Below are 25,970 nucleotides of genomic sequence, written 5' to 3'. Positions count from 1 at the left end.
TCAGTAAAGACTCAACTTTCCAGCTGGACACAAGTGGCTTCTGGCTATTGTTTTTGCAAATAGTATTTATTTATTTATTTTACTTCTTGTCTTTCCAGTCTTTCCTTCTTTTCTTTGTTGTCTCCTTCTCATTTTTTTCTTTGCTTTCTATTCTGTTTGGCTCTGATCTGCAGTTTACTCCTATGACCTGGCTCAGCAGCTCAGTGTCTCTCATGTCCAAACAGATCACAGTTTAGAGGTCATACTGCAGGTGGTGTGTTGGTAAATGTTTACCAATCAGTTTTCTGGCAATGAGACCAATTTCCCTGGTGTAAATACTCCCACCCTGGCTGATTTCAAGCTATCAAGGGGATGTCATTGAACATGGAGTTGGGAACAGATACACAGTAGCGCATCATTACCTAATGTTCCCACCATATGCATATGATACATATAAATAACCTCAAGGACATATGAGAGTAAAACATAGCAAAGAAATAGGAAGTGATATGTTTTAAGTATGTATTACCATTGCTTTTATTTATTTCTAAATTTGTGAAATTTAAATTTTAATAGTGACTTTTTTTAATGATCAACTTACAAAATTTTTGACCATTTGACAATTGACTCCTGTGAGCCTGTCCAGCACAGCACTGCATACCAAAGGCCAGCTCAAGTCTCCCTGGAGTTCCAAACCCCACCGTTGTCTTCCTTTTATGCAGATAGAAAATGTCTGCAGCTTATTAACATCCATCCTGGATGCCTTCCTTTCCAAAGACAAGACTGTTGTAATTCGGGCGTTGGTCACCGTTCGAAGACTTTTAGGCAAACTGGACAAGGTGACTTACTCCTCTTTGTGTACCAGAATTGCTTCCAGCTACTGCCCTCTGATGGATCATGTGAGTTACACAGTAAGATGTGTGAGATCATTAGTTTTCCAGTTCAGCTGAAGCCCCAGCTGAAGCAATGATATTACATCACAGAATAAGTCGACACAAGATAGTCATTTGGGGCAAAGCCACCATTTCTTTTCCAGAGATGAGAATATTTGTCAGATAAGTACTGTCTTTTTCTTTTATGAGAACCTGGAAAAGTCTACCCGTAAGAAAGGAGAATCCAGGAAAAGCCTCTGTCCTTGGTTGAAAGAGGAATTGTAGCTTAGTGGCTATATATTGGTTAACCCTGGGTCTGAACTGCCTGGATTCAAATCCCCGTTCTGCCTCCTACTAGCTGCAAAATCTTGAGCAAGTGATCCAGTCTCTTAGTGCGTCTGTCTCCCCATCTGTAAAACAGAGACAGTAGCAGGTGTGTTATGGGGATTAGAAATGACATGTAATGCCTCAAATGTGTTTGTTGTTATCATATAAAACTTTAATTAAAACGTATCTCATCAGAAGGTTGTGCATTTTGAAAATTCTTATTTTGTATGTTAAGTGTGTTCCAGAAAAGTTGGATGACAGTAATACATATTAATAAGCAAAAACAGTTTGGTATGCCATGGGAAATCTATTTCTTTTTAAAGATTTCTGTAATGAGTTGTTTGTGAACCAGAGAATTATTTCATAGTAAATTATCCTGCCAAAATTTATGTTCTTAGTTATTCAGATTTCACTGAAGAAGGGCACAATATTATTAAATTACAGAAATTAAGGGGTTTAGTGGCAAAAATTATTTTCCCAAACAATGATAGTAATAGTCATAGTGGCTAAAATTTATTGAGCATTTACTACGTACAAGGCACTATTCTAAGGGATTTACATGCACTATCTCATATAATTCTCTAAACAATTCGTTTACTATTATCCAGTTTACATATAAGGAAACTGAGGCAAAGAGAAGTGAATATTTGGCCAAGTTCATATGCTAGTAAGTAGTTAGAGTGTGCAAGTAAAAAACTATTTTCAAAAGGAAATCATTTTGGAGAAAACCCCGACTAAACTAATCAAACCAAGCCAAATGAAAAGAAGAAAATTAGAGAAAATAGAAAACTATCAAGTATCAGTTTACCCTATGTCATTCCCTGAAGGCAGAGTATTTGAAAAATGTTAGGATATCAATGAGCCTATGTTACTATGTTTCTCTATATTAAAAGAAAAAGAAATTAACTTCCTCAAGTTTACTGAATCTCTGGGGGACAAAACTGAGATTTCAACAAGTGTGGGCACTCCAGAGCTCTTTCCACTGGTCCACATGGCCTTTCAATGGTTTGCATGTCTTCCTGGCATCCATGGACACAAACAAGTGGCCCATAGATGAATGCAACATGCAGGTGTGTTAAGTTTAGCCCCAAAACAGTATAAATCCAATATTCTTAAGCTGAAAGATTTCTCACAAAAATCTGAATCGTGAATGAAATGTCAGGGAATACTGGAACCCACAAACCCACTTGTCAACAGTCTGCCGGAGCTGGGTGTCCTCTCTGACACAGGCCAGGTTCTCTTTTGTCCCGGTCTCCGTCATCTCCCTGCCTTCCTTAAATGCCACCTGCTTTGCTCATCCACATCCCCCGTCCGGCCCCTGCAACTTATGATTTGACTACCACTGCTTTAGGTTTAGACTTCGCTCCCCATAAATACATCTGGGAAGGAACATATGAAGCCGTATTAGCCATTTATATTTTTAGGGGAATGTATCTGATATATTCCTGAGAACAGAAATGAAGAGATAAAAAAGATCATAAACATGTCTTAAAAACTGGCAGGTGATATTATATTTTTAAAAATTAACCTCTTCCTCTAACAATTTTTCAGAGGAAGAAATTGCAATTTTTCTCTTCTAGAATATTTATAATCTAATCACCTTCCTATTTGGCATAAGCAAGTCCTTGGAAACCTGGTTCTATGCCAGTGTGCAAAGAGGTCTCGTTGGTGTTCACCGGCACCTCTGCAAAGGCCTGCAACATTTGAACACAGTGTGGTTACTTTAAGTGTTTTTGTAGAAATTATCCCCAAGTTATACAGATTGTTCCAGTTTATATTTTTAGGACTTTATTAAATACTGTCTTCCTAAATTTAGGAAACTTACTTTCACAGGGGATTTTTTTAGTGGAATTTGGATTTTGGTAAACAAATCTTGTTTTAAAATCAAAAGAAGAGCTGACTACTTAGACCCAAGGTGAATCTTTTCTAAAAATAAACGATAGGAATAATTTCATAAATATGTGTATATGTACGTATACATATATAGTATATATACACATATAGTATATAAATATATTTAAACATACATATGAAAATGTTTATAGAAATGCTTAAAGAAAGAAGCCCTACTAATGCTTAAATGAGACCTTTTTCTATGTGCATGTTCCAGCATAACGGAGGCATTCGGAGTATGGCCATTCGACACTTTGGTGAATTGCTCAAAGACATGAGTCAATACACATGGATGCTGAATGATGTGGTCCTTATGGGCTTGGTGCCTCTGATCCTGTTTTTGGAGGACACAGAGACAAGGGTAGTTAAAGTAAGTCCTGTGATCTTGTTTTTCCTAGTTTTGCAGAGAATCACAGTGTTTCGTGTAACACTGGATGAATAGATCCTCACCGACCTCTTTTCCACTTCACAGGCATGTAAATACACGTTAGAAATCTGTGCCTTAGAGTTAAATTGGTCAAAATCGTACTTGCTCAAAGACGAGTATTACAATTTTGAGCTGGTGGTACTCAACATCTGTAACAATCTCGTAAGTGACTCCTCATGTTTACTGCCATAAGAGTTACAGACAGGACTTTAAAGGATACCCAAAGTGGCGAAAAGTGTTGTGGGGACAAGAGTGGGTCTTGGAGAAGGAATGTGAAGAAAAGATAACAAATGGGTGATTACGTCCAGGGCTTAGGACCAGAGAAAATTAAAGTTTCCCACTTCCTTTGCCTCAACATTGATCATCTATCTTATTTTCTTCCTCCAACCCACCTACTTTGAGCTATGGGTGGGTTTAAAGGTAGGAACAGCTTTCCAGATCATCAAAAGAAAAACCGGGATTTCTTTGTCACCACACAATGGGCTGGTCCTCTGAAAACCAGCATGAACTGCAATGATAGACAAGTGGGGATGGAAGAATGCTAAGCAAAGGTTGGAAACACCAAGTCGGTCTTGGGACTCATATAATAAATTGAATAATACACACAAGCGGAAGGGTGAAGTTCATACATAAAAATCCCCAAGTTTTAAATTGGTCTGGATTTGGTATAAGCAACCAAGTTGTTTTCTCTGGAAGCCACTATGGAGGCAGTCAATGTGCTTTTTCAACAATTGAGAGAGTATTGTTTTTACTTTTTATTCTAGCTTCTTTCTCGTGGGAACTACATTACAGATTTGATATCTGATACCTTAGGATTCTTGAGGAGCTCTCGGGCATATCTGAGGAGAACATCAGTTATCTTAGTAGGTAAATAAAATTCAATTTTCATTTCCTAATTTGCCTCAAAATGTACAGAATCGGGTAGCAGCCGGAAGTCTTCCTTGAAGAAATCATAATTTTCTTTGTGATGGACAGCACCTGTCATGGTGATGTCTATGATGAATAGATGTTAATAGGTGTGATGAGAATAGAGCTCTATTTTATGGTTCACAGTGAGTACAGCTGTGTGATTAGATTATTATATAAAGTGTAATCAACAGGTGAATTTTGAAATTTAAGATGGTGGCATATCACTACCAATTATTCCCCTTCACCACTTAAAAATTGCTGCCCAAAGAATCCGAATATTAAAAAACATAAACATCATCTTCAACAAAGCTGGGACATCTGTAACCGCAAACTTCAATAGATGAGGAAGAGCGACCAAATCCAGTCAACTTTTAAAGAACATAGGGGTGGAGGGGAGTACAGGAAGATTCCAAGAGAAGGCAATGAAATTTTTTTTGCTCTTTGATAAACCTGACTAGGTTTTTCCACTAGATTCTCTCCACGAACATCAAAACTGATAATGCTTTATTTGGAACAACAGGAAGTGAGTTCCCGACTTGGTGGTGGGATCTTTCCGTGACACTATTTGGCATGATGGAGCAGCAGGGCCACCACGGAACAAGGAAATACACCGTCCCATCGTCCTTGTAGACAGGAGTCTGTCAGTTAGTCAGGGTAGGAGACAAACTGAATGATCAGCACTAGATCTGCGTCGATCAGAGAGGAGACACACACACACTCACAGAAAGCCTTGTGTCATAAGAACTTTATTTCAAACTAGAAAGAATTCCTGCTATCCTGAATTCTACCCTGGAACTTTCCACAAACAGTCCTCTGCATATAATATTGCAAGATCCAAAAACAAGTAATCAAAAAGGAAATGGCATTGTCTTTCTACAGGGTATTCGCTGGGGCAAAAGAGAGGAAAGAAAAAAGAAAAACAAATTTAGAAAATGTTTCTACAGAGCATGAAGATCATGATAAATATTTCTGTGAACCCAAAGCTTTTTGAAATAAAGATCTAAAGTATACATACGAGCACACAGAGACTATATGATAGGATAGTCGGAGCACATGAAAAATAAGCTTTCAAAGTGTAGGGGGGAAAGTAGAAGAAAAAAATACATAACCATTACAAAAACTGCATTGCAACCAGCAGAAGAGAAAATACATATTGTTCATCCAACCCAGTAAGGGACAGGAGTTCAGGGTTGAGAAATGCTAGCAAAATGAAATGGAAAGCAACAAGAAACGATTTGAAAAATTAGGGAGCAATGAGAGGTATAGAAGATAGATGAAAGAAATGTAAATATACATAAATGATATCACTAAAGGAGAAAAATATACAATTATAATGGGAGAAAAGTATTCAAACATTTAATTTAAGAAATGAAAAAGGCCTGATTAAATATACTGAGGTGGTAAATAATACATATTTTTTTTGATGAGGAAGATTGGCCCTGAGCTAACATCTGTTGCCAATATAAATCTTTTTGCTTAAGGAAGATTGTCACTGAGCTAACATCTGTGCCAGTCTTCCTCTACTTTGCATGGCTTGATGAGCAGTGTGTAGGTCTGCACCAGGGACCCGAAGCTGCAAACCCCAGGCCACCAAAGCAGAGCACATAAACTTAAACACTATGCCACTGGGCAGGCCCAAGATGGTAAACAATTTTTCAGGGAATATTTCATACAGAATGAAACATTAAGACATTTCCTAATACAGTTATGGGACTTTAAAGTTAAAGAATGCCTGGAGCATTTAGGCAAAAAAAAAAAAAAAAAAAATAGAAGTCACCTTTAAGTTACAAAATAAATAAATCTGGTGTTAGATTTCTCCACTTCAGTATTCAATTCTAAAATAAAGTAGAATCGTGCCTGCAAAATCATAAATGGACGGAAAATTGTAACTGAAGGATTTTATAATCAGCAAAATTATATCCAACCATGATGATAAGAGGAAATCATTTTCAAAAACAGAAGAACTCAGGGTAAATAATTGCTGTGAATCCTTCTTGAAGATATCATTGAAGGATGGAATTCAGCCAACTAAAGATTGAAAGGATCAACTATTGCAAAGGATGTGCAATAGCTACTTAATTGTGGACTTCCATCTCCCAGTCCATTCTCCACTATCTTTTGCTTTTCTCTATGCCTTAAGAAGCTGACCGCTATGGTCTACATCTCCCAAGCTCCCTTGCCAGCTTGCTTCCAGATTGATAATGCATTTAGTGGACAAGAGTATGCTTAGTATTCAGCATACTAATTGTGACAGTGCTATTCGCAAACAAACTATCCTATCTAGAACCCCACTGAGCACCTGTTGAGAAACACTCATCAACAAGTTCAATGCAATAGTAAAAAACCAGATAATTGTATAGATCTTGACAAGTTGATTCAAAATGTATGTGGAAGAGCAAAAGGCCAAGATACTCCTAAAGAAAAAAATGTGGGCTACCAATTCAACCAGTTATAAAGCTTTATCATAATGCTATAGAATTTTAGATAGTCTGTTACTGACCCAAGGAAAGACAAACAGACCCATGAAACAGAATAGAAAGCCTAGAAACAGATCCACACATATAGAGAGCTAATGTATAAATCAGAAGTGGCAGTGTGTATCAGATGATAAATGATGGGCTGTCTAATCAAGGTGCTAAGACAATTGGGAATACACACATACATGAATTCCTGCCTGACACCCTACATAAAAATTAATTCCAGGTGTATCAAGCCATGTAAATGTGAAGCACAAATCTTTAAAATTTTTTAGAAGAAAATGTAGGAAAATATCCTTATAACCAAAAGTAATCAAAATATTTCTAAAGACAAAAAAATGAAAATCAAGCAACATATGGGGAGAAAATATTTGCAATACATGTAACAAAACATGTTAATATCCCAAATATATTAAGTATAATAACCTATTAAGCAAAATACAAACATTCAATAGAAGAAAAAATAAAAAGGACAACGAATAAATTAAAATAAAGACCATGAAAAGAGAAATTTCACAGAAGGGAAAAACATGAATACAAATAACCTTGTGAGATATGCTCAATGATATTAATAATTAGAGGCATGCAGACTAAAACAACAATAACATTCCAATTCACAATCAACAGAGTGGCAAAAATTTTTTTAAATATAGGAAAAGAAAAATGGATGTTAAAATTGAGAGTTTCTCTTCATCAAAAGACACCATTATCAGAAAGGAAAGGCAAATGTAAGGAGATGTTTACAATATGGATATCTAACAAAAAAATAATATCAGAATATATAAAGGACTTATATAAATCAATAAGAAAAAGACCACCTAATAGAAAAATGGATGATGACTTCACTGAAATTTCTTAGAAAAGGATAGCGAATGACCAACAAACATGTGAAAAGATATTTGACATCATTAGTCATCAGGAAAATGCAAATTATAACCACAATAAGATACCATTATACATCCAGTGGAATGTCTAAAACGGAAAAGACTGATGATACCAAGTGTTGTTAAGGATATGGAACAATCGGAACTCTCTCACATGCTGTTGGAAGTGAAAATTTACAAACTGCTTTGGAGAACTGTTCAGTTGTACCTGTTAAAACTGAACACACCCATATCCTATAACTCAGGAATTCTGTAAATACTAACAGAAATACATACATATTTTCACAAAAAAATATTCACTAGAATATTCAAAGAAGCACTATTAGTTATAACTCAATCCTATGAGTCAATATTTAGATGAATAAATTGTGGTAGATTCACACAATGAAATGCTACACAGCAAAGAAAAATAAAAAATCTCCAACTACACACAGCGATGTGGATAAACTTTACAGGGTTGAGAAAGAAGAGCCAGTCACAAAAAGAGTACATACTGTATGATTCCATTGGTATAAAATACAAAAACAGCTAGAAGTAACCAGTGGTATTAGCAATTGGGATAATGTTTATGCTGTGGACAGTGAAAGGAAGCCTAAGAGGGGATTTCTGGGTTACTGATAATGTCCTGTGTCTTGACCTTACATATGATTAGCATGTGAATATTCCACATGCTGTACATTTATGACATATGCAGTTTTTGATATGTATGTTATACTTAAATGAAAAAATTAGAATTATACACACACACATATATCATGGGGTTGAAAAAGATGTGGAGCAATGGGAATTTTTGTTGGCAATACTGGGAGTAGTAATTGATACAAACACTTGGAAAATAATTAGACATTGTCTTGCAAGCTGAAGTTGAACATAATGTCCCTATGAGCCACAAATACCAATCTTAGGTATTGTACACCTTAGAGAAACTCTTGCATAAGTGTACTCGGAGACAGATGAACGAAAGTTCACTGCAGTACTATTTGTAATAGCAGAAAAGCTGGAAATGATCCAAACGTCCATGACAAGTAGGGTAGGTAAATAATTGTTGTATAATAATAAATGAAACATTAGATAACAAGGAAATTTAAAAAAAAAAAAACATAATTCCACTCACCAAAATAGAAGAACGCCAAAAACCTAACATTGCATGGAAAAAAAAGAATATATACCATTTGTATAAAGGGCAAAGCACACACAAGTAGAAGTACATTATTTGGGAATCCATACTAATTTGCTAGAAAACTGTATGGAAAACCAAAGAAATAGTCCATGCAAAATTCGGCATAATGGTTTACTAGGAAGGAGAGGGAAGGAAATCTATTTGTGGAAGGACTTAGAGGACGCTTGAAAAGCACTGGTATTTTCTATTTCTTAAGCCTGTAGCAGGGCACGTGAATGTTCAATTTATTATAATTCTTTAAAATGTACATCCATTATATACACCTTTTTGTATGTATTATATTTTTAATTTAAAAATATATGCTTTTAAATTATGCTCATCTTAAAAATCAATAACTTTCCTGTACAAAAACAACTAACTTGTTGGAAAATACAGTGGAAGAAAAGATTTCATTTACAATAGGTGAAAAATAAAGAAGGAAGGAAAGAATGAGGAAGAGGAGAAGACAGGAAGAAGGAAGAAAGGAAAGAGGGAGGGAGGAAGGTGGGGAGAGTCCCAGAGGGAAGGAGGGAGACGAGACAGGGAGCAGAGGAGGGAGGAAGGAAGGAAGGAAAAATGGACAGACGGGAGGCGGAAGGGAGATCTAAAAAGAAATTTTAAAACGTGTGCAATGTTTCTTTGAAGAAAACTTGCAAACATTACTGAAAGACACAAAGAAGATTTGAGTAAATAGAAAGGTATAAACCATATTTTGGAAAGGAAAGAGTCAAAATTTAAAATGTGCCAATTCTTTCCGAAATGAATCTGTACACAGAATGAGATGCCAATTAAAATATCAATAGGGCTCTTTTTTAAGAGAATTGACATGCTGATTCTAAAATTAATGTAGAAAAAAATTAATGTGGAAAAGTTAGCATGCAAGAACCTCCAGGAAATTCTAACCCAAAAAAAGAGAGAGAGAGAGAGGACTAGCTCTATCAGATATTAATATAGCTACAGTAATCAAAATCACGTGGAACGAATACACAGACAAGTGGAACAAAATGTGATCCAGAAATAAGCCCCAAAGCATGTGGTATTTTAGAAAGTGAATCATTAGCTTTAACTAACAGTGATGAAAATATAGAATATTCCTTAAATGATTTAGGGACACCTGGTGAGCCATCTGGAATTTTAAAAATTATTTTGTTCCTATCTCATTTCTTACACTAAATAAGTTCCAGATGGTCAAAAGCTCAAATAAGAAAAATGAAACTGTAATAATAAATAAAATTAGATAAAATAGTATGGAAGAATTTGTTTTACAATCATGAGGTGAGTAGTATCTTTCTAAGTAAAAGTCAAAATCCAGAAACCATAAAGAAAAGACTGATAGACTATATAAAAAGTACATATTTCTGCCAGGAAAAATGACTATAAACAGAGTCAAAAGCCAAATTGGGATAAAATACTTTTGACATTTATCACATAGAAAGGGTGAGTTCTTACTGTCTAAAGAATCCTTAGAAATCCATAGGAAAAGACAACCCACTAGAAAAACGGACAAAGAACATGAAAAAAAATTATTTGGCTCATAAAATAAAATTTTCACAACTTCATCCAAAAAGTGATGCAAATTGAAATGACGAAATGTTTCCATCCATCAAACTGACAAAGATCAAAAAGTTTCATACTACACGGTTTTGGCCGGGTTACAGGAAGTAGGCAATCCCATTACTGGTGAGAGTGTGAATTGCTACAATTTCTAAGAAGAACAGTGTGGTAACATCCATCAAAATGTGAAATGCATATTCTTTTGACTCTGTAATCGCCTCTTAAGAAAATCTATCCTCTGATATACTCACACGTGAGAAATGATGTGTGTACATAGACATTCACAGCATCATTGGCCTTACAATGCCATCTATCATTAGCATGTGGCTTCTATTCTCATTTGTGTTTTCTGATTACCTTCAGCATTTCAAGTGTTACACCAAGGGGAAAAACAAGAAAGTAAAGGGCAGAAGGTGTAGCTAGGTCAACCCAATTTTAAAAAGCTTTCTTCAAAGTCCCAGCCAGTGATTTATCTTAGACTCCCCTAGGATCATAACTGTCACAGTGCCACCATTAATTCCACGAGATGCTTGGAATTATGAGTTTTTAAATAGGCAAGAAGGGGACAATTAAATTGGATTGGCAGCTAGAAGTGTGTCACAACTGTCAACATTTAAAATTTGAGTTTTTACATAAGTATCTGGATTTCTAATTATTTTGGGGGGAGAAAGGGAAGATAAGGCTACCCTGAACCACGTTTCTGCGTGGTAGCAACTGAGCGGAGCTGACTGTCAACCCCACTTGTGGACGGAGGTGTGCTTCCTGTTCGCCCGCCTGCACACCACCACCCATTGCTCTCTCCACCCAGCTGCGATCACAGCCGGGTGAGCCTGGTCTGCATTTTAGTTAATCTGCCAAGTTCTTCAATACATCAAATTCTGTTTGAACGTTATTTGTGACTTTCAATAGGGCCATTTAATTTTTAGGTGTTTTTGCTTAATTTTGCCACCTGTTTTGTTCCTTTGGTGGTAATATTGTATTTATGAAATAAGTTCCTGCAGTATAAGAAAGACCCAAATATAACTAAGGCTTAAACAACATAATAGTTTATTTCTCTCTCATCTAACAGTCTGATTAGACTAGTGCCAGCTTTTTGTTGCTCTAGAATTCCCATCAAACAGTTTCCTACATCAGGTCCAAAATGCTCCAGCTCCTGCAACCACTTCAGTCACATCCATCTCTTTCTCTATCTTTTTTCTTTCTTCAGGAAGATTGGCCTTGAGCTAACATCTGTTGCCAGTCCTCCTCATTTTGCTGGGGAAGATTCACCCTGAGCTGACATCTGTGCCAATCTTCCTTTGTTTTGTATGTGGGATGCCATCACAGCATGGCCTCGACAAATGGCGAACAAGTGCTGTAGGTCCATGTCCGGGAACCGGGCCTGGGCTGCCAAGTAGAGTGTGCTGAACTTAACTAATAGGCCATGGGGCTGGCCCCGACACAGCCATCTCTTTAAAGAGCAAATATCACTTCTGCTAAATGATCATTAGCCCAGAAGATAGGTGCGTTGCCACTCCTAGCAGCAAAGAAGTTTTGAAAATCTAGTCATCTGTTGGGTGGCCATGTGTCCAGTCAAAACTCAATAGTTTTAGTAAGAGAACTAAAGGGAAAAAAAGGTAATTTGATAGTAGGGGAAATTAATACTCTCCAACATAGGAAATTTTCGTTCATTTATTCGTATCTTCAATCTAATTCTAAAAGGAATTGCATTGCATTACAAAATTAAACAGATAGAAGAGCATGCCAATTAAGGATACCTTTACAACACAGGTTTGTGTTTCAAGTATTATTTTGAAATTTTTAAGCCCATGCTCCACCCCCCGAGTATCTTGAACTTGACCGTAGATTGTATTATAAAAATGATCGATTGATTGTTGTGATTTTTGTGGTCAGTATTTTGACTGAAGCAGAAACAATACCAAATATTAGTATGAGTCAGATAAGCTTGCATTCAAATCTCAGAATGAACACCCCTAGCTATGTGACCTTTGCCAAGTTACTTTTTTTTTAAAGAAATCTTTTTTTTTTTAGATTTTTTTTTTAATTTTTTCCTTTTTCTCCCCAAAGCCTCCCAGTACATAGTTGTATATTCTTCGTTGTGGGTCCTTCTAGTTGTGGCATGTGGGACGCTGCCTCAGCGTGCTTTGATGAGCAGTGCCATGTCCGCACCCAGGATTCGAACCAACGAAACACTGGGCCGCCTGCAGTGGAGCGCGCGAACTTAACCACTCGGCCGCGGGGCCAGCCCCTTTGCCAAGTTACTTTTAATCTCTATGAGCTTTGGTTTTATTGTCTGTAAAATGAGGATAATAAAAACATCCTCAAAAAGACTTTTAAAACCTATCTGAAGACATTGGAGAGCCTTCTAAAGGCAGTGATCCAGAACAGAAGCATAGAAAAACCAAAAGAAATAGGCCTGATATTTGGATTATTTTGCTTTTTAGATTTTGCCAATTCTAAATGCAAAAATGGTAATTGGGAGGCTGAGAAACTGTGCAGAAATTTTAACTATCTCACTGAGCTGGAGTAACAAAACTGAATTTTGGAAACAAAAATTTTCCAAAACTGAAATAAAGTAATAACAAGAAATAAAATGTATAAGTTTGGATAAAAGAAAGTAAAACTTTCAAAATTTGCAGACAAATAATTGCATATTTAAAACAATGCAAAGAATTCAGAAAAGCTATTTGAATCAGTTAATTTATCAAGTTTTCTAGGTCCAACATCAATAGACAAAGATCAGCTGGGTTTCTATACACTATCAATAAACAACTAAACAATTGAGTTAAAAAAATGCCAACCATCAATAACCATAAATAAAAAGATGATGGATTGGCTTACATTAAAACTGGGGACTTCTGTTCATCAAAAAAACAATACAAATGGAAAAGTTTAGCCTTGGAGTAGGAAGATATTTGTAAGGTGGGTAACATTTAAAAAGATCAGTATCCAGAATATAAAATGCCTACAAATAAATAAGAAAAGGCCAGACAACTCAATATGAAAACAGGAAGGTCACTTGAATAGGCATTTCACAAAAAACATGTCCAAATGGCCAATAAATATACAAAACTCTTATGAATCTGCACAAATGAAGCAAATTAAAATCACTGTGTGATACTACCACCAAACCCATGAGAAGGACTAAAAGGAAAAAGACTAATAAAATCAGGTGTTAGAGAGGATGTAGAGCAATGAAAATGTTCGTGCACTACTGGTGGGAGTAAAAGTTGGTACAACCACTTTGGAAGCTGTTTGACAGTAACAATTAAAGGTGAATAAAAGCATATCCATTAGCCAATAAATCCACTCCTAGCTATATACCAAACATCAGTGCATACAAATGCATACCAAAATTTATGTGCAAGAATGCCCATAATAACATCATACCCATAATAGCCACCAATTGGAAACAACACATTGCCCCTCATCAACAGAATGAATAAAAAAATGCTTCATTCATAGCATGGAATATCATATAGCAGCGTTCAGCAAACTCTTTCTGTAAAAGGAATAATAGCAAATATTTTAGGCTTCAAGTACTATATGGTTTCTGTCACAACTACTCAACTCTGCTATTGTAGGGTGAAAGTAGCCAGAGATAATATGTAAACAAATGAGCCAATGAGTATGGTTATGGCTCAAGAAAACTGTTTGCCAACCTCTGCCATGTAGCAAATAGAAATATATGAACTATTGCTATATTAGAGAACATGGATTAATCTTACAACATAATGTTGAACAAAAGGAGGCAGACAAGAAATAATGTATTCTGAAGGGTGGAGTTGCAGATTGGGAAGGGCATGAGGGAGGCTTCTGGGATGCTAGTAATATACTATTTAATGACCCAGGTGGTAGCGAGAAGTGTTCACTTTGTGGTCATTCACTGAACCGTGCCATTACGATTTGTGCACATTTATACACATACATATAACTCAATACAAGTTTTACTAAATACTAATTACTTGAAAGCACTAAAAGGTGATTCAAGGATAATCTAGAGATGCTTTGCTTTGAAGAAAGCAATAAAGGTAGCCAGATAATATGGGAGAATGTATTTTCATGATGTGTTTTGGGGTAACTTTAATTTTACTTTGTGCATAGGGTACTTGGCAAAATTGGGTGGCCATTTGCTACTCAGAGATGAAATCGAAGTCATGCTTGAGGGTAAGTGTTGAGGCTATAGTGAAATCTTTATGCATAGGTCTAAATAAATTCACCATTGTGATTTGATTAACATCTGAGTTCTATAATGGTGCCAGGGATGATGGGAGGAGAGTGGGAGTGGTGGGTGGTAGTTGAGGGAATCAATTGACGGACTGGGTTAAGGGACATCTTTTTTTCTTTTCCATTCTTCCTTTCTCTGTCTCTCTCAATCTGTTTCAACTTCTCCATCTATCCCACTCATTACCTGAGACCTAGCTATCATCCTAGAGCTCTTGGGAACTACAGAGAGTTGAGGATTTATTCACTCATTCATCCAACAAATATTTTTCCAGCATCTACTATGTGACAGCACTATTCTAGCTGCTGAGGTGTATCTTCAGCAAACAAAGCAAAGTCCCTTTCCTCCAAGAATTTACACTTTAGAGGAACGCAATGTACATTTGCCCCAAAGGGAATTTAAGAAAGGTAATGTTTATTCTATCAAAATGTTTGCATCTTCGGCATCTCTCTCTTAGCCTCCGTCTATTTCCCCATCAGGATCAGAATTATAACAGTCGAGGTAGACAATAGGGTGGCTGCCTTCCTTCTGTTTTGGAGGGGGTGTTGTAATAGACTTTATTTTTTAGAGCAGTTTTAGATTTACAGCAAAATTAGAAGGAAGTTACAGAGATTTCCCATGTACTCTCTGCCCCTACACATGTGTGACCTCCCCCATTACCTGCATCCCCCACCAGAAGGATGCGTTTGTTACAGGTGATGAACTTACATTTACACATCTTTATCTTCCTTCCTTCTTCATGCATTTATTCATTCATTCACTTGTTTATTCGACGTCTATTTACTTACTGCCTTCGAAATGCTAAGCACTGTAATTCTCCCTCCATGTCTCTCAGAATCCTTTTCTTCTTTCTCTCTTCTTCCTCCTGCTCTTTCCCCTCTCTCTCTTTTATAAATCTATCCTGTTTTTCCCTCTCTATTTCTTTTCATTAGGAAAGAAAATAATAGTTTCCCACAAGCCCAGTGTCTTAGTATAATGATATTAACATTTTAGTATATATATTATTCCAGATATTTTTAAGAATATAAACTATTACATATTTATTTTTAAGACTATCATAACTGTTTATAACATTTTTCACTTATTCATGTATCATAAACATCTTTTCATGCCAAGACATATGGATCTACATCATCATGTCCATGTATGTGCTAGTTCATTTTATGATATTCATTATTCCTTTTTTTTTTTTTTGGTGAGGAAGATTGTCCCTGAGCTAATATCCTTGCCAATCTTCCTCTACTTTATATGTGGGATGCTGCCACAGCATGGCTTGATGAGCAGTATGTAGGTCCACACCCAGGATCCAAACCCGCAAACCCTGGACCACCAAAGCAGAGAGCATGAACTAAATCACTATGCCACTGGGCCAGCCTCTGATATTCCTAATTTTTAAGTAGTTCCCTATTGATGAACATTTGACTGACTCCAACTTTTTTCATTATTATGAGCAATATTGAACCTCTTCATGAATATATATTTTTGCTCATCTATCAGAAATACCCAGCACATGATAGCCACTCAGTCAATGTTTAGTGAATATTTCTGTTTTTCTGTTAATAAAATCTGGTGTGATAGCAGATAAAACTTCCTGGGTGCTATTTGTCAAAGTAATGAAAACTGAGAGTGGGGAGGGAAGGAGGAGGACTCTGTGAAAGGTGGTGGGGCTATTCAAGTTTAGGACTTGCAGACTCTCAGAGAGATGCCTTGAACTAAAAGACCCTTCTGCTGTTATAGCTGTTGACCGAGTGCTTTGGGATGAAGACCCTGTGATTAGGGAGTTGGCGAAAATAACCCACAACATTTTTAAGGAAGTAGCCAATGGATTGAACACTTCAAATGTTAAACAAAGCCTCCAAAGATTGTTTAAGTTCATCTACACCAAAAAATTGAAGCCTCTTTATAATTATAAACAGCACAACAACCTGACAGGCAGTCCTGAGGGGATTAAGGAAACCAAGAATGACAAAGAAGGCCTTATGGATGAGAATTTTGAAGAGATTTTGGGAAAGGATGAGAGGTTCACTCGTGCCTCTGAAGAGGAATGATTCTCCTTTCCCTCTTGATAACTTAAGTCTGTTTGTAGATGCTTTTTCAAAGGGTTCTGGAAGCCTTGACTGTCTCTTCTTAATTCTCTTTTTAAATACAGAAAGCTGAGAATTTGTTGCCCTCTCTTTCTGACAGTAATCAGAAGCCCTAATTCATCAAATCCACTAATAAAATTGAAAAATCATATAAACAAAGTGTTTGATGAGAAGCTCCTGGAACTTGATTCAATCAATAAGCATCTACTGAACACCTTCAAAGTGCCAGACACTGTGCTAGGCAATGGGGACAACACATACAAGGATATATACATACATATATATATATATATATATATATATATATATACACACACATACATATTTGGATAATATAGACAACGTTCCCATGCTCGGGAAGGTCACAGTCTAGTGACAGACAATATGGTCATTTCCATCCTACCTGGATGAATGCTGCCTGGGGCCATGTCCACAAAGCAGGAAATGGAACTTGCAGGGGAAGGGGAAAGAGAGCAGGGAAAGGTATTCCATGTAGAGACACTGAGGCAAGAAGAGTGTTGGGGGAAGCTGGAGAGTTTGTGGTGGATACAACTGTCACTTCTCAACTGAGAAGGAAAGAAAAATGGGGAGAAGTGAGACTCGGGGGAAGATTATGCTGTGCTAATTGGCTCAAACACTTTAAAATGAAAATGAGATAGTCCATCATAGTCAGTGGTTCTCCACTGCCATCAGGATCCAGCCAGACACTTTGTCCTGGTTTATAAGAGAGTTGATGTATGAATGTTGATCCTCAGTGATCTGTTTTGACTGAAGGCTCATCTTTCATTCTTCTCACCTCAGCCTCCTCCCAATCCTGTATTTCCACCCTAGCATAAACCATTCCAGCCACAATAAACTACTTGCTGTTAGATGAAAGCCCCTTTTCCTCTGTTGATGCACATACTGTGGCCTTGTAATGTGTCGACTTGCAGTTTGCACAGGTTTTCATTTCTCTGCTGGCTCACCTCGCTGGTGTGGGGCACCAGCAGCTCCACTTTTCCTTGGGTCCTCCTCCAGCTTCTCTGACTTCGGGGCCAGATGGGTTTAGTTCTGTTGACAAAGGACAACAGCTTCTCCTGCAGGACACCTGCATCATCATCATCATCATCGATGCTGGCGGCAGTAAGAGACTGACAAAGTCCCCAGCTTGTGGGTTCTACCTTGACCTTGCTCTCCCACTTTACACCCATCCTCTCTTCCCTTCCCAACTGTCTACCCTGCAGACTTTAAACTCCAGCATCCAATGTGAAGATGGCAGCCTTGCAGAGACTACTTAACGCACTCCCGCAATTGCTTACAATCAAATCCCTGGTTCTGCATCTCTAATTGAACCCTGACTGATACAACTGAGATGCAATTTCCAGGCCCCTTGGGTCAAGCAGGTGACTGTTGTAACGCTCTGTATACCTTTCACTGCATTCATCAGACTGTAGTGCAGTTACTAATTTCCTTTTTCTGTCCCACAAAATTGAAGCTTCTTGAAAGCAAATGTTGTATCTTACACTTGGTTGAGTCCTCTGTCACCCACAGTGCCTGGTACCTGATGTATACTCAATGAACACTTGCCAAGTGAATGAAACGCGAACAGGACATATTTCCCTAGTGCTTCAACAAAAATTTTCAGATATTTATGAGTGTTACTTAATATTAGAAATAATGAAAGAATGGATGACTTTATTTTCTCCTTAATCTGTATTATTTCATATTACTTAGATGTCCAAGACCTCACTTTTCAAAGTCAGGGCAAATTCCTTTCCCATTTTCTACACTAGCAGGATGTCTGCTGTGGTGGGCTGAATAATGACCCCCCGAAGGTATCCAATGCCTAATCGCCAGAATCTGCAAATATGTTACCTTACATGGCAAAAGGGTCTTTACAGATTTGATTAAATTAAGAACCTCAAAATGGGGAGATTATCCTGGATTATCCAGGTGGGCCCAATGTAATCACAACAGTCTTTACAAGAGGAAGGTGGGAGGTGATTTTTTTAAAAGATGCTATAATGCTAGCTTTGAAGATGAAGATAGGAGCCATAAGCCAAGAAATGAAAGAAATGCAATTCTAGAAGCTGAAAGAAGGCAAGAAAATGGATTCTTCTCTACAGTCTCCAGAGTGACTATGGTCCTGGCAACACCTTGATTTCGGCCCATTGAAACCTATTTTGGATGTCTGGCCTTCAGAACTGTAAAATAATAAATCTGTGCTGTTTTAAGACACTACATTTGTGGTAATTTGTTAGAGCTGTAATAGGAAACTAATATGCCTAGATTTCTACAAAACAAATCAAACCAGATCATAACTGTCTCTTCCCCCTGACAAAAAAAATGAGTATAGTGGACCGTATACAAATTTTAAGGTTTATATAAAAGGTTTGATGGTCTGTGATGTTTATAGTGGACATGTTCTTCAACGTCTGTTAGACCACCACACCACCAGGGATTTCTCCTTCACTCTCAACCTACACAGTAACCTATTTTGTCTTCTCCTAGTGCTCTTCTCTTTCTCCCTCCCATCACTTCTCTTCACCCCATAATTTCCTGATTCCCCCAGGAACTCTGAGATATTTTCACTTTATTTTCTAAAACACTTGGCTCTCCACAGGTTCCAACTCCAACCTGGATACCCAGATCTTCCACTTGCTCTGAAGACATAAATGCATCTCTTCCATAGATTCTACTTTCTTGAGTAGACAGTTGTGGTTTTGAATTACACATTTCCCCTTAGCACATGATGATGCCACTCTCATTTTTTAAAAATTATAATAATCCTTGCAAGCTTCCCCATTGTTTGTAGAGGTAAGATGGAAATAGTTAATATGACCTTTGATGCCCTGTGGGATCTGGCCCTGCATGATTTGCCAACTCCATGCAACACCCACCTCCTTACTCTGCTCTAAAGGTACCAGCCTTCTCAGCTCCTCATGTCACCCATGCATTAGGGCCCTCACTCATGCTCTTCTTATACCTGAGACACTCTTCCTTTCTTACTACCCAGTCAGTTCCTACCCATCTTTCAAATTCCAATCCACAAGTTATTCCAACAGGAAGCTTCTCTGAACCCCTATATACTTTTGTAGCCTTACCGCAATAAAAATAACTAGGATAATTAGTTATGGAACAAATTAAATGAAAAAAGTAATGCATTTTACAAGTAGTTGCCTGTACTCTGATCCCATTGCTAAAACATCAGCTCCTAATATCATAAATTGTGTCTGTTTGGTCACACCTGTATCCACGGGGGCTGTCACAGTGCCATCCATGTAGTAGTATTTAATATATATTTTTCACATGGATGGATGGATGGATGAATGAATGAATGAACAAACCCATGACCAGGTTTTCTGATATTGGGTGGTCAGATGTGTCAGTAACTATGCTTAAGGGAAGAATAATCCTGAGCTTGATTGGACACATTGCTGTGGCCCTGGTATAGGGAAAGGGGCTGACATTTGCTACAGACCTACTATGTGATAGGCACTTTTCATGTAATTGCTTTATTTCATCTTCACCATAACCCTGAAAAAGAGATATTTTTGCCCCGTTGTTCAGATGAGGCACTGGCATACACTCCATTGCCTTTGATATCCATGTAGGCGGTGGGGATGCAAGTGGTCCCTGATGAAGTCACTATTTCAGGAATGACAGTTGGCCTCCATTTTGTGCAACAAAATTATGGTGGCACCTGGCAGAGAAGAAAATACCCTCCCACCGAGAGACCTTCTCTAGTCCTCAATGTATTCCCGTAGCACACTCTGCCTACACCCTCAAACAAAAGAACAATAATAATTGATAAAATCTGAATGGCTACTATATGACAGATACTGTACAAAGTGCTTTACTTGCATTATCTAATTTATTCTTCCCAAAAATCTTAGCAGTTGAGTGTTATTACCGCTTTCATTTATGGATAAGGAATCTGAGTCTTAGAGAGATTGGGTAAATCATCACGCAACTTAGGGAGAGGAGAGCAGTACATCTGAACTCAAGGACTCCAGACCCAGGGCTCTTCATCATTATACCATGTATTTGCCTTTTTATGGATGTGTTTTTCCTGCCGGGTATAAACCCAGGTTGTGCCTTGTAATCACTTGGACAGTTTAAAAAAAAATACCAATAAGCAGACTTCAATCCAGACCATTTTCATCAGAATCTTTAGGCCTGAGGCCTGGGCATCAGCGTTTGTTAAGAGTCCTGGTGAGTCTAGAGGAAAGACAGTATTCTGAGTCAATGTGTTAGTTGCTCCTTGAGGTGGGATCTAGATATTTCTGTATCCCCAGCATTCAGCGCTGTGTCTGACGTGTGGAGAAAAACTCCATAAAATTTATATATGATTTGCCTGCTAATAGGAACCAATTAGGAAGCAATCATGTACACATAAACATTTATGTAGTGTCTAATGTAAGCAAGGCACTGTACTGGGAAATAAGGATACAAATTAAGCATTTCCAGATGCCTGATTCTGAGAAGATATTACCACTGAGTTCTTCCACAATAGAGTGAGGCAGCAGGGGAAGAGAGACTGTTTCACTATTTTAAAAAAATATTTTTTTCAAGATCTAAATAAAGATATCTAAATTCTAAAAGAGTTGCTCTTTAGACAGGCACAGTCAGGATTCTAAGCATCTGGCAAATTAAAAATTAGAATTTTAATACACTTGTATTAGTCTACTTTCCAGTATAGCTTGCTTTTTTTTTTTTTTGCAATATCTAAATAGACATTGATGCCAGGTTGATAAATAGTGAATCACCAATTCGCACTTGATTTGGAGATTCAGCCAGTTCTTCATCTCTTCCTGGCACTCTTCCCTGGCTTCTTAAGACTAGCTGGAGTGTCCTCCTTCTATGATTCCATACAGAGTCAGAATATTTATTACAGCAGATTTCAAATGCCTGTTTTCAGGTCTGTTTTCTCCAACTGATGAGAGTTATTTGAGAAAAGCATTCTTTCCCATTCATTTTTTTTTTTTTTTTTTTTTTTTTTTTGCTCCCAGTGGAGTTTTTTGGGTTTGGTCCACTGAAAGAGTGAACTAACAGGTCTGAGGAAAGGGTGCAATTAAAGGAATAGGAAATTTTAAGTAGCTGGTGCCACCCTGAAATCAAAAGGAATTTGTAGCTTGCCAACCAGACCCAACTGGGCTAAGCCTTGGAGCTTGCAATTGACACCTAGGATCAGAAAGGCATATTGGGGTGATCCCAACACATCTTCCATCTTGGCAGCCAGTCTTCTCTGAAACATACCCTAAAGGCTTTCTACGTTTGAAGGGAAACTGACAAGTGCAAGGTACTCTAGTCACCGTGCAAGTTACCCTGCATAAATGTTACCTCCTGCAATCTTCACGGTAACACTTTAAGGCAAACCTTACCATCCCAGACTTGCAGATGAAGAAAGGCTCTCTAAGTGCCTAAGGTTAGGGAGGTACTGCCAGGAGCACGGGATTGACACACAGCTCTGCAGGAGCCACAGAGCCAGCTCCTCCCAGAACGTGGCTGGGCTCTCTCTAGCCTCTTCCTCCAGCAGTGTGATGTATTTTAGCCAAGACCTAAAATGCAAAAGTATCTAGTGTGTTAAATTACCAAGTCAATGATAGCTGAACACCGAACTTCTCAGGAAAAAAATTACCTAACAGTGTCTATGTCAAAAGTGATAGAAAAAAAGGCGGAAATAAACCAAATGCCCATCAACACGTGGATGGATAAACAATATGCAGTATATCTACACAGTAGAATATTATCCAGCCATAAAAAAGAATGAAGTACTGATACATGTTACAACATGGATGAATCTTTAAAACATTGTGCTAAGTGAAAATAGCCAGACAAAAAGTCCGCATACTATATGGTTCCATTTATATGAAATATCTGGAATAGGTAAATCCACAGAGACAGAAAGGAGATTAGCAGTTTCCAGGCGCTTGGACCAGGGAGCAATGGGGAGTAACTACTTAAGAGATATGGGATTTCCTTGTGGGGTGATGAAAATGTTCTAGAATTAGACAGAGATGATGGCTGCACAACATTATGAATGTACTAAATGTCACTAAATTACTTTTAAATGATTGCTATTAGGTTATATGAATTTTACCTCAATTTTTTTTAACGGGGCAACTTACAGAGTTTGGAAGTGATGAAGCAGCACCTTGGGAAGGGGCAAGAACAAGAGAGGGCAGTGGCAGACTGGACCACAGCCCAGATTGTGCAGCAAAGGCAGGAGGATGGAGTTGGCAGCTCACTGGCTCTCTGGGGAAGGGCTCCTCGGACTCAGAGGATGTTGGCAGTCAGACAGAAATAAAGACCCCGGGCAGCATCTCATCTGAGCCATGGCGGTACCCTCCCTGTTTCACCGATGAGGAAACCATCGGATGAGAAAGGTAAAGTGACTTTCCTGGGTGGCTTCTCCGGGAAATGGTTGAGCAGCATTTGAAATGGAACCCTTGGTGCCAGCGCCGAGGTCGGGGGCACACTTGCCTTCATTTTCTCATTCATTTGCTGTTTACTTTTGTTAGAGATGCTTATTTCCATTCAGAAGTTCAACTTTTTTTCTTTTTTACCCATTTCTTCCACCCCCGTTGCCCCACATCTGGCAGCCGCCAATCTGTTCTCTGTATCTGAGACTTTGGTTTTGTGTTGTTTTGTTTTTGTTTTTGTTTTTGCTTTTTAGATTCCACATATAAGAGAGATCATACAATATTTGTCTTTCTCTGACTTATTTCACTTAGCATAATACCCTCGAGTTCTGTCCATGTTGTGGCAAATGGCAACACTTCATCGTTTTTATGGCTGACTAATATTTCATTGTGTGTGTATATATATATATCTTCTTTATCTGTTCATCCACTGATGGACACTTAGGCTGTTTCTACGTCTTGGCTGTTATAAATAATGCTGCAATGAACGTGGGGCGCAGATACCTCTTTGAGTTAGTGTTTTCATTTTCTTCAGATGAATACCCACAAGTGGAACTTCTGGATCATATGGTAGCTCTATTTCCAATTTCCTGAGGAACCTCCACACTGTTTTCCACAGTGGCTGCAGCAATTTACATTACCACCAACGGTGCCCAAGAGTTCCCGTGTCTTCACATCCTCACCTATCCTCGCCACATCCTCACACATCACAAGTAATAACACTTGTGATTACCTGTCTTTTTGATGATAGCCATTCTAATAGGTGTGAGGTGACATCTCATTGTAGTTTTGATTTGCGTTTCCCTGATGATTAGCGATGTTGAGCATCTTTTCATGTATCTGCCGGCCTTTTGTATGTCTTCTTTGGCAAAATGTCTATTCAGATCTTCTGCCCATTTTTTAACCAGATTTTTTGGTTTTTTCTTATTGAGTTATATGAGCTCTTCATATATTTTTGATATTAACCCCTTATCAGATATATGATTTGCAAATATTTTCTGCCATTCAGTAGGTTGCCTTTTTATTTTGTTGATGATTTCCATTGCTGTGCAGAAGCTTTTTAGTTTGATGTAGTCTCATTTGTTTATTTTCACTTTTGTTGCTTTCATTTTTGGTGCCGGATTCAAAACAATCATTGCCAAGAGCAGTATCAAGGAGCTTACCGCCTATGTTTTCTTCTAGGAATTTTATGGTTTCAGGTCTTATGTTCAAGTCTTTAATTCATTTTGAGTTAATTTTTGTGTATGGTGTAAGATAGTGGTCCAGTTTCATTCTTTTGCATGTGGCTGTCCAGTTTTTCCAAAACCATTTATTTAAGAGACTGTCCTTTCCCCATCGTATATTCTTGGCTCCCTTGTCATAAATTAATTGACCGTATATGCATGGGTTTATCTGTTCCATTGATCTATCTGTCTGTTTTTATGCCAGTACCATATTGTTTTGGTTGCTATAGTTTTGTAATATAGTTTGAAATTAGGGAGCACGATGCCTCCAGTTTTGTTCTTCTTTCTCAAAATTGATTTGGTTATTTGGGGTCTTTTGCAATTCCATGCAAATTTTAGGTTTATTTCTTTTATTTCTGTGATACCTCAATTTAAAAAAAAAAAGAAAAAGAAAGAATGATAGGAAACAGTCCCACTCTCCTTGAGCACACTGACTTGACTTCCTGAGCAAACCCACTACCCTCCCTGTACCAGGATCCTGGGGAGTGGTGATGGCTTTAGCCTCTGCTGGAACGTGCGTCACTCCCACCCTGCCTGAGACAGCATGACCCCAGGGGAATCTCCCTTGAGCTCCTGTTACACAACCTCAGGTGCACTTAGACTAAAGGGCAAGGTTCGGTCATCAGGGCCTGTCTGCTCAGTGTATCCTTATGAGGCCCGAAGATCAGCCAGCGAATGTATTTGGTGAATAGCATCAGTCTGTAAGTCAGTGAAGGTATTATAGTCCAAACCCATGGACAAGCTACTTGCCAGGGTTGTCAACACACTGTAAGGAACGGTTTGCCTAGTCAAGCTGCGACCATCATAACAACTGAGATATCTTCTTTCCTTTTCTTTTTTTTTAATTTTTTTTTTCCTTTTAAAGATTGGCATCTGAGCTAACAGCTGTTGCCAATCTCCTTTATTTTTCCTTTGTTTTTTCTGCGTTTTCTCCCCAAATCCCCCGAGTACATAGTTGTATATTTTAGTTGTGAGTCCTTCTAGTTGTGCCATGTGGGATGCCGTCTCAGCGTGGCCTGAGGACCAGTGCCATGTCTGCACCCAGGATCCAAACCAGTGAAACCCTGGGCCACTGAAGCAGAGTATGCAAACTTAACCACTCGGCCACGGGGCCGGTCCCTCTTTTTCAAATAAGAGAAAGAAAGTATAACTTCTGAACGTGGAGTTCCATGGCAGTGGAGCATATGAGGCAGGTCTGAAGAAGCGAATTCAAGGCAAAGGAAAGCACTCCACGGTGGAGTCTGCTGATTGCCCCCACGTGGGCACATGGCTCCTCAGCCAGAGACCAGCCCCTTTGGGACTAGGGGAGGCCAGAGTTCTCACCAACTTTGTACACAAAGCAAAGTGTATCACTTTAGCTGCTTAAGGAGGAAATCTTATACCCTAAACATCTGCTCTATCCTTCCTGCTGTATGAATGAGGATGTGGAACTCAGCTTCAACCTTGCAGACAATAATATTCCCTTTGGAATATGGCAGAGCCCCCACCAGCCTGGATATCCAGATGGCTTCTCAGAGCAAGCCTGATCCATTCTGGGCTTTTACATTAAAGAA

The 25,970-nt window shown here is 38.1% G+C and overlaps 1 protein-coding gene across 1 annotated transcript in view; it reads left to right on the top strand.

Moving 5' to 3' along the window:
* MROH9 (maestro heat like repeat family member 9) overlaps positions 1-16,754 on the top strand; it is a 66,224-nt gene extending 49,470 nt beyond the window's left edge. The window contains exons 15-20 of the mRNA XM_070497258.1: positions 702-878; positions 3,289-3,441; positions 3,544-3,660; positions 4,263-4,365; positions 14,586-14,648; positions 16,444-16,754. Of these exons, the coding sequence (XP_070353359.1) occupies positions 702-878; positions 3,289-3,441; positions 3,544-3,660; positions 4,263-4,365; positions 14,586-14,648; positions 16,444-16,754 (924 nt within the window). The remainder of the gene's footprint in view (positions 1-701; positions 879-3,288; positions 3,442-3,543; positions 3,661-4,262; positions 4,366-14,585; positions 14,649-16,443) is intronic.
* The last annotated feature ends 9,216 nt before the right edge of the window (positions 16,755-25,970 follow it).

The sequence above is a fragment of the Equus asinus genome, chromosome 25 (assembly GCF_041296235.1).
Source record: "Equus asinus isolate D_3611 breed Donkey chromosome 25, EquAss-T2T_v2, whole genome shotgun sequence".
NCBI lineage: Eukaryota > Metazoa > Chordata > Mammalia > Perissodactyla > Equidae > Equus > Equus asinus.
The sequence above is the reverse complement of the archived record's forward strand: the minus strand, read 5'-3'. Positions and strand labels throughout refer to the sequence as shown.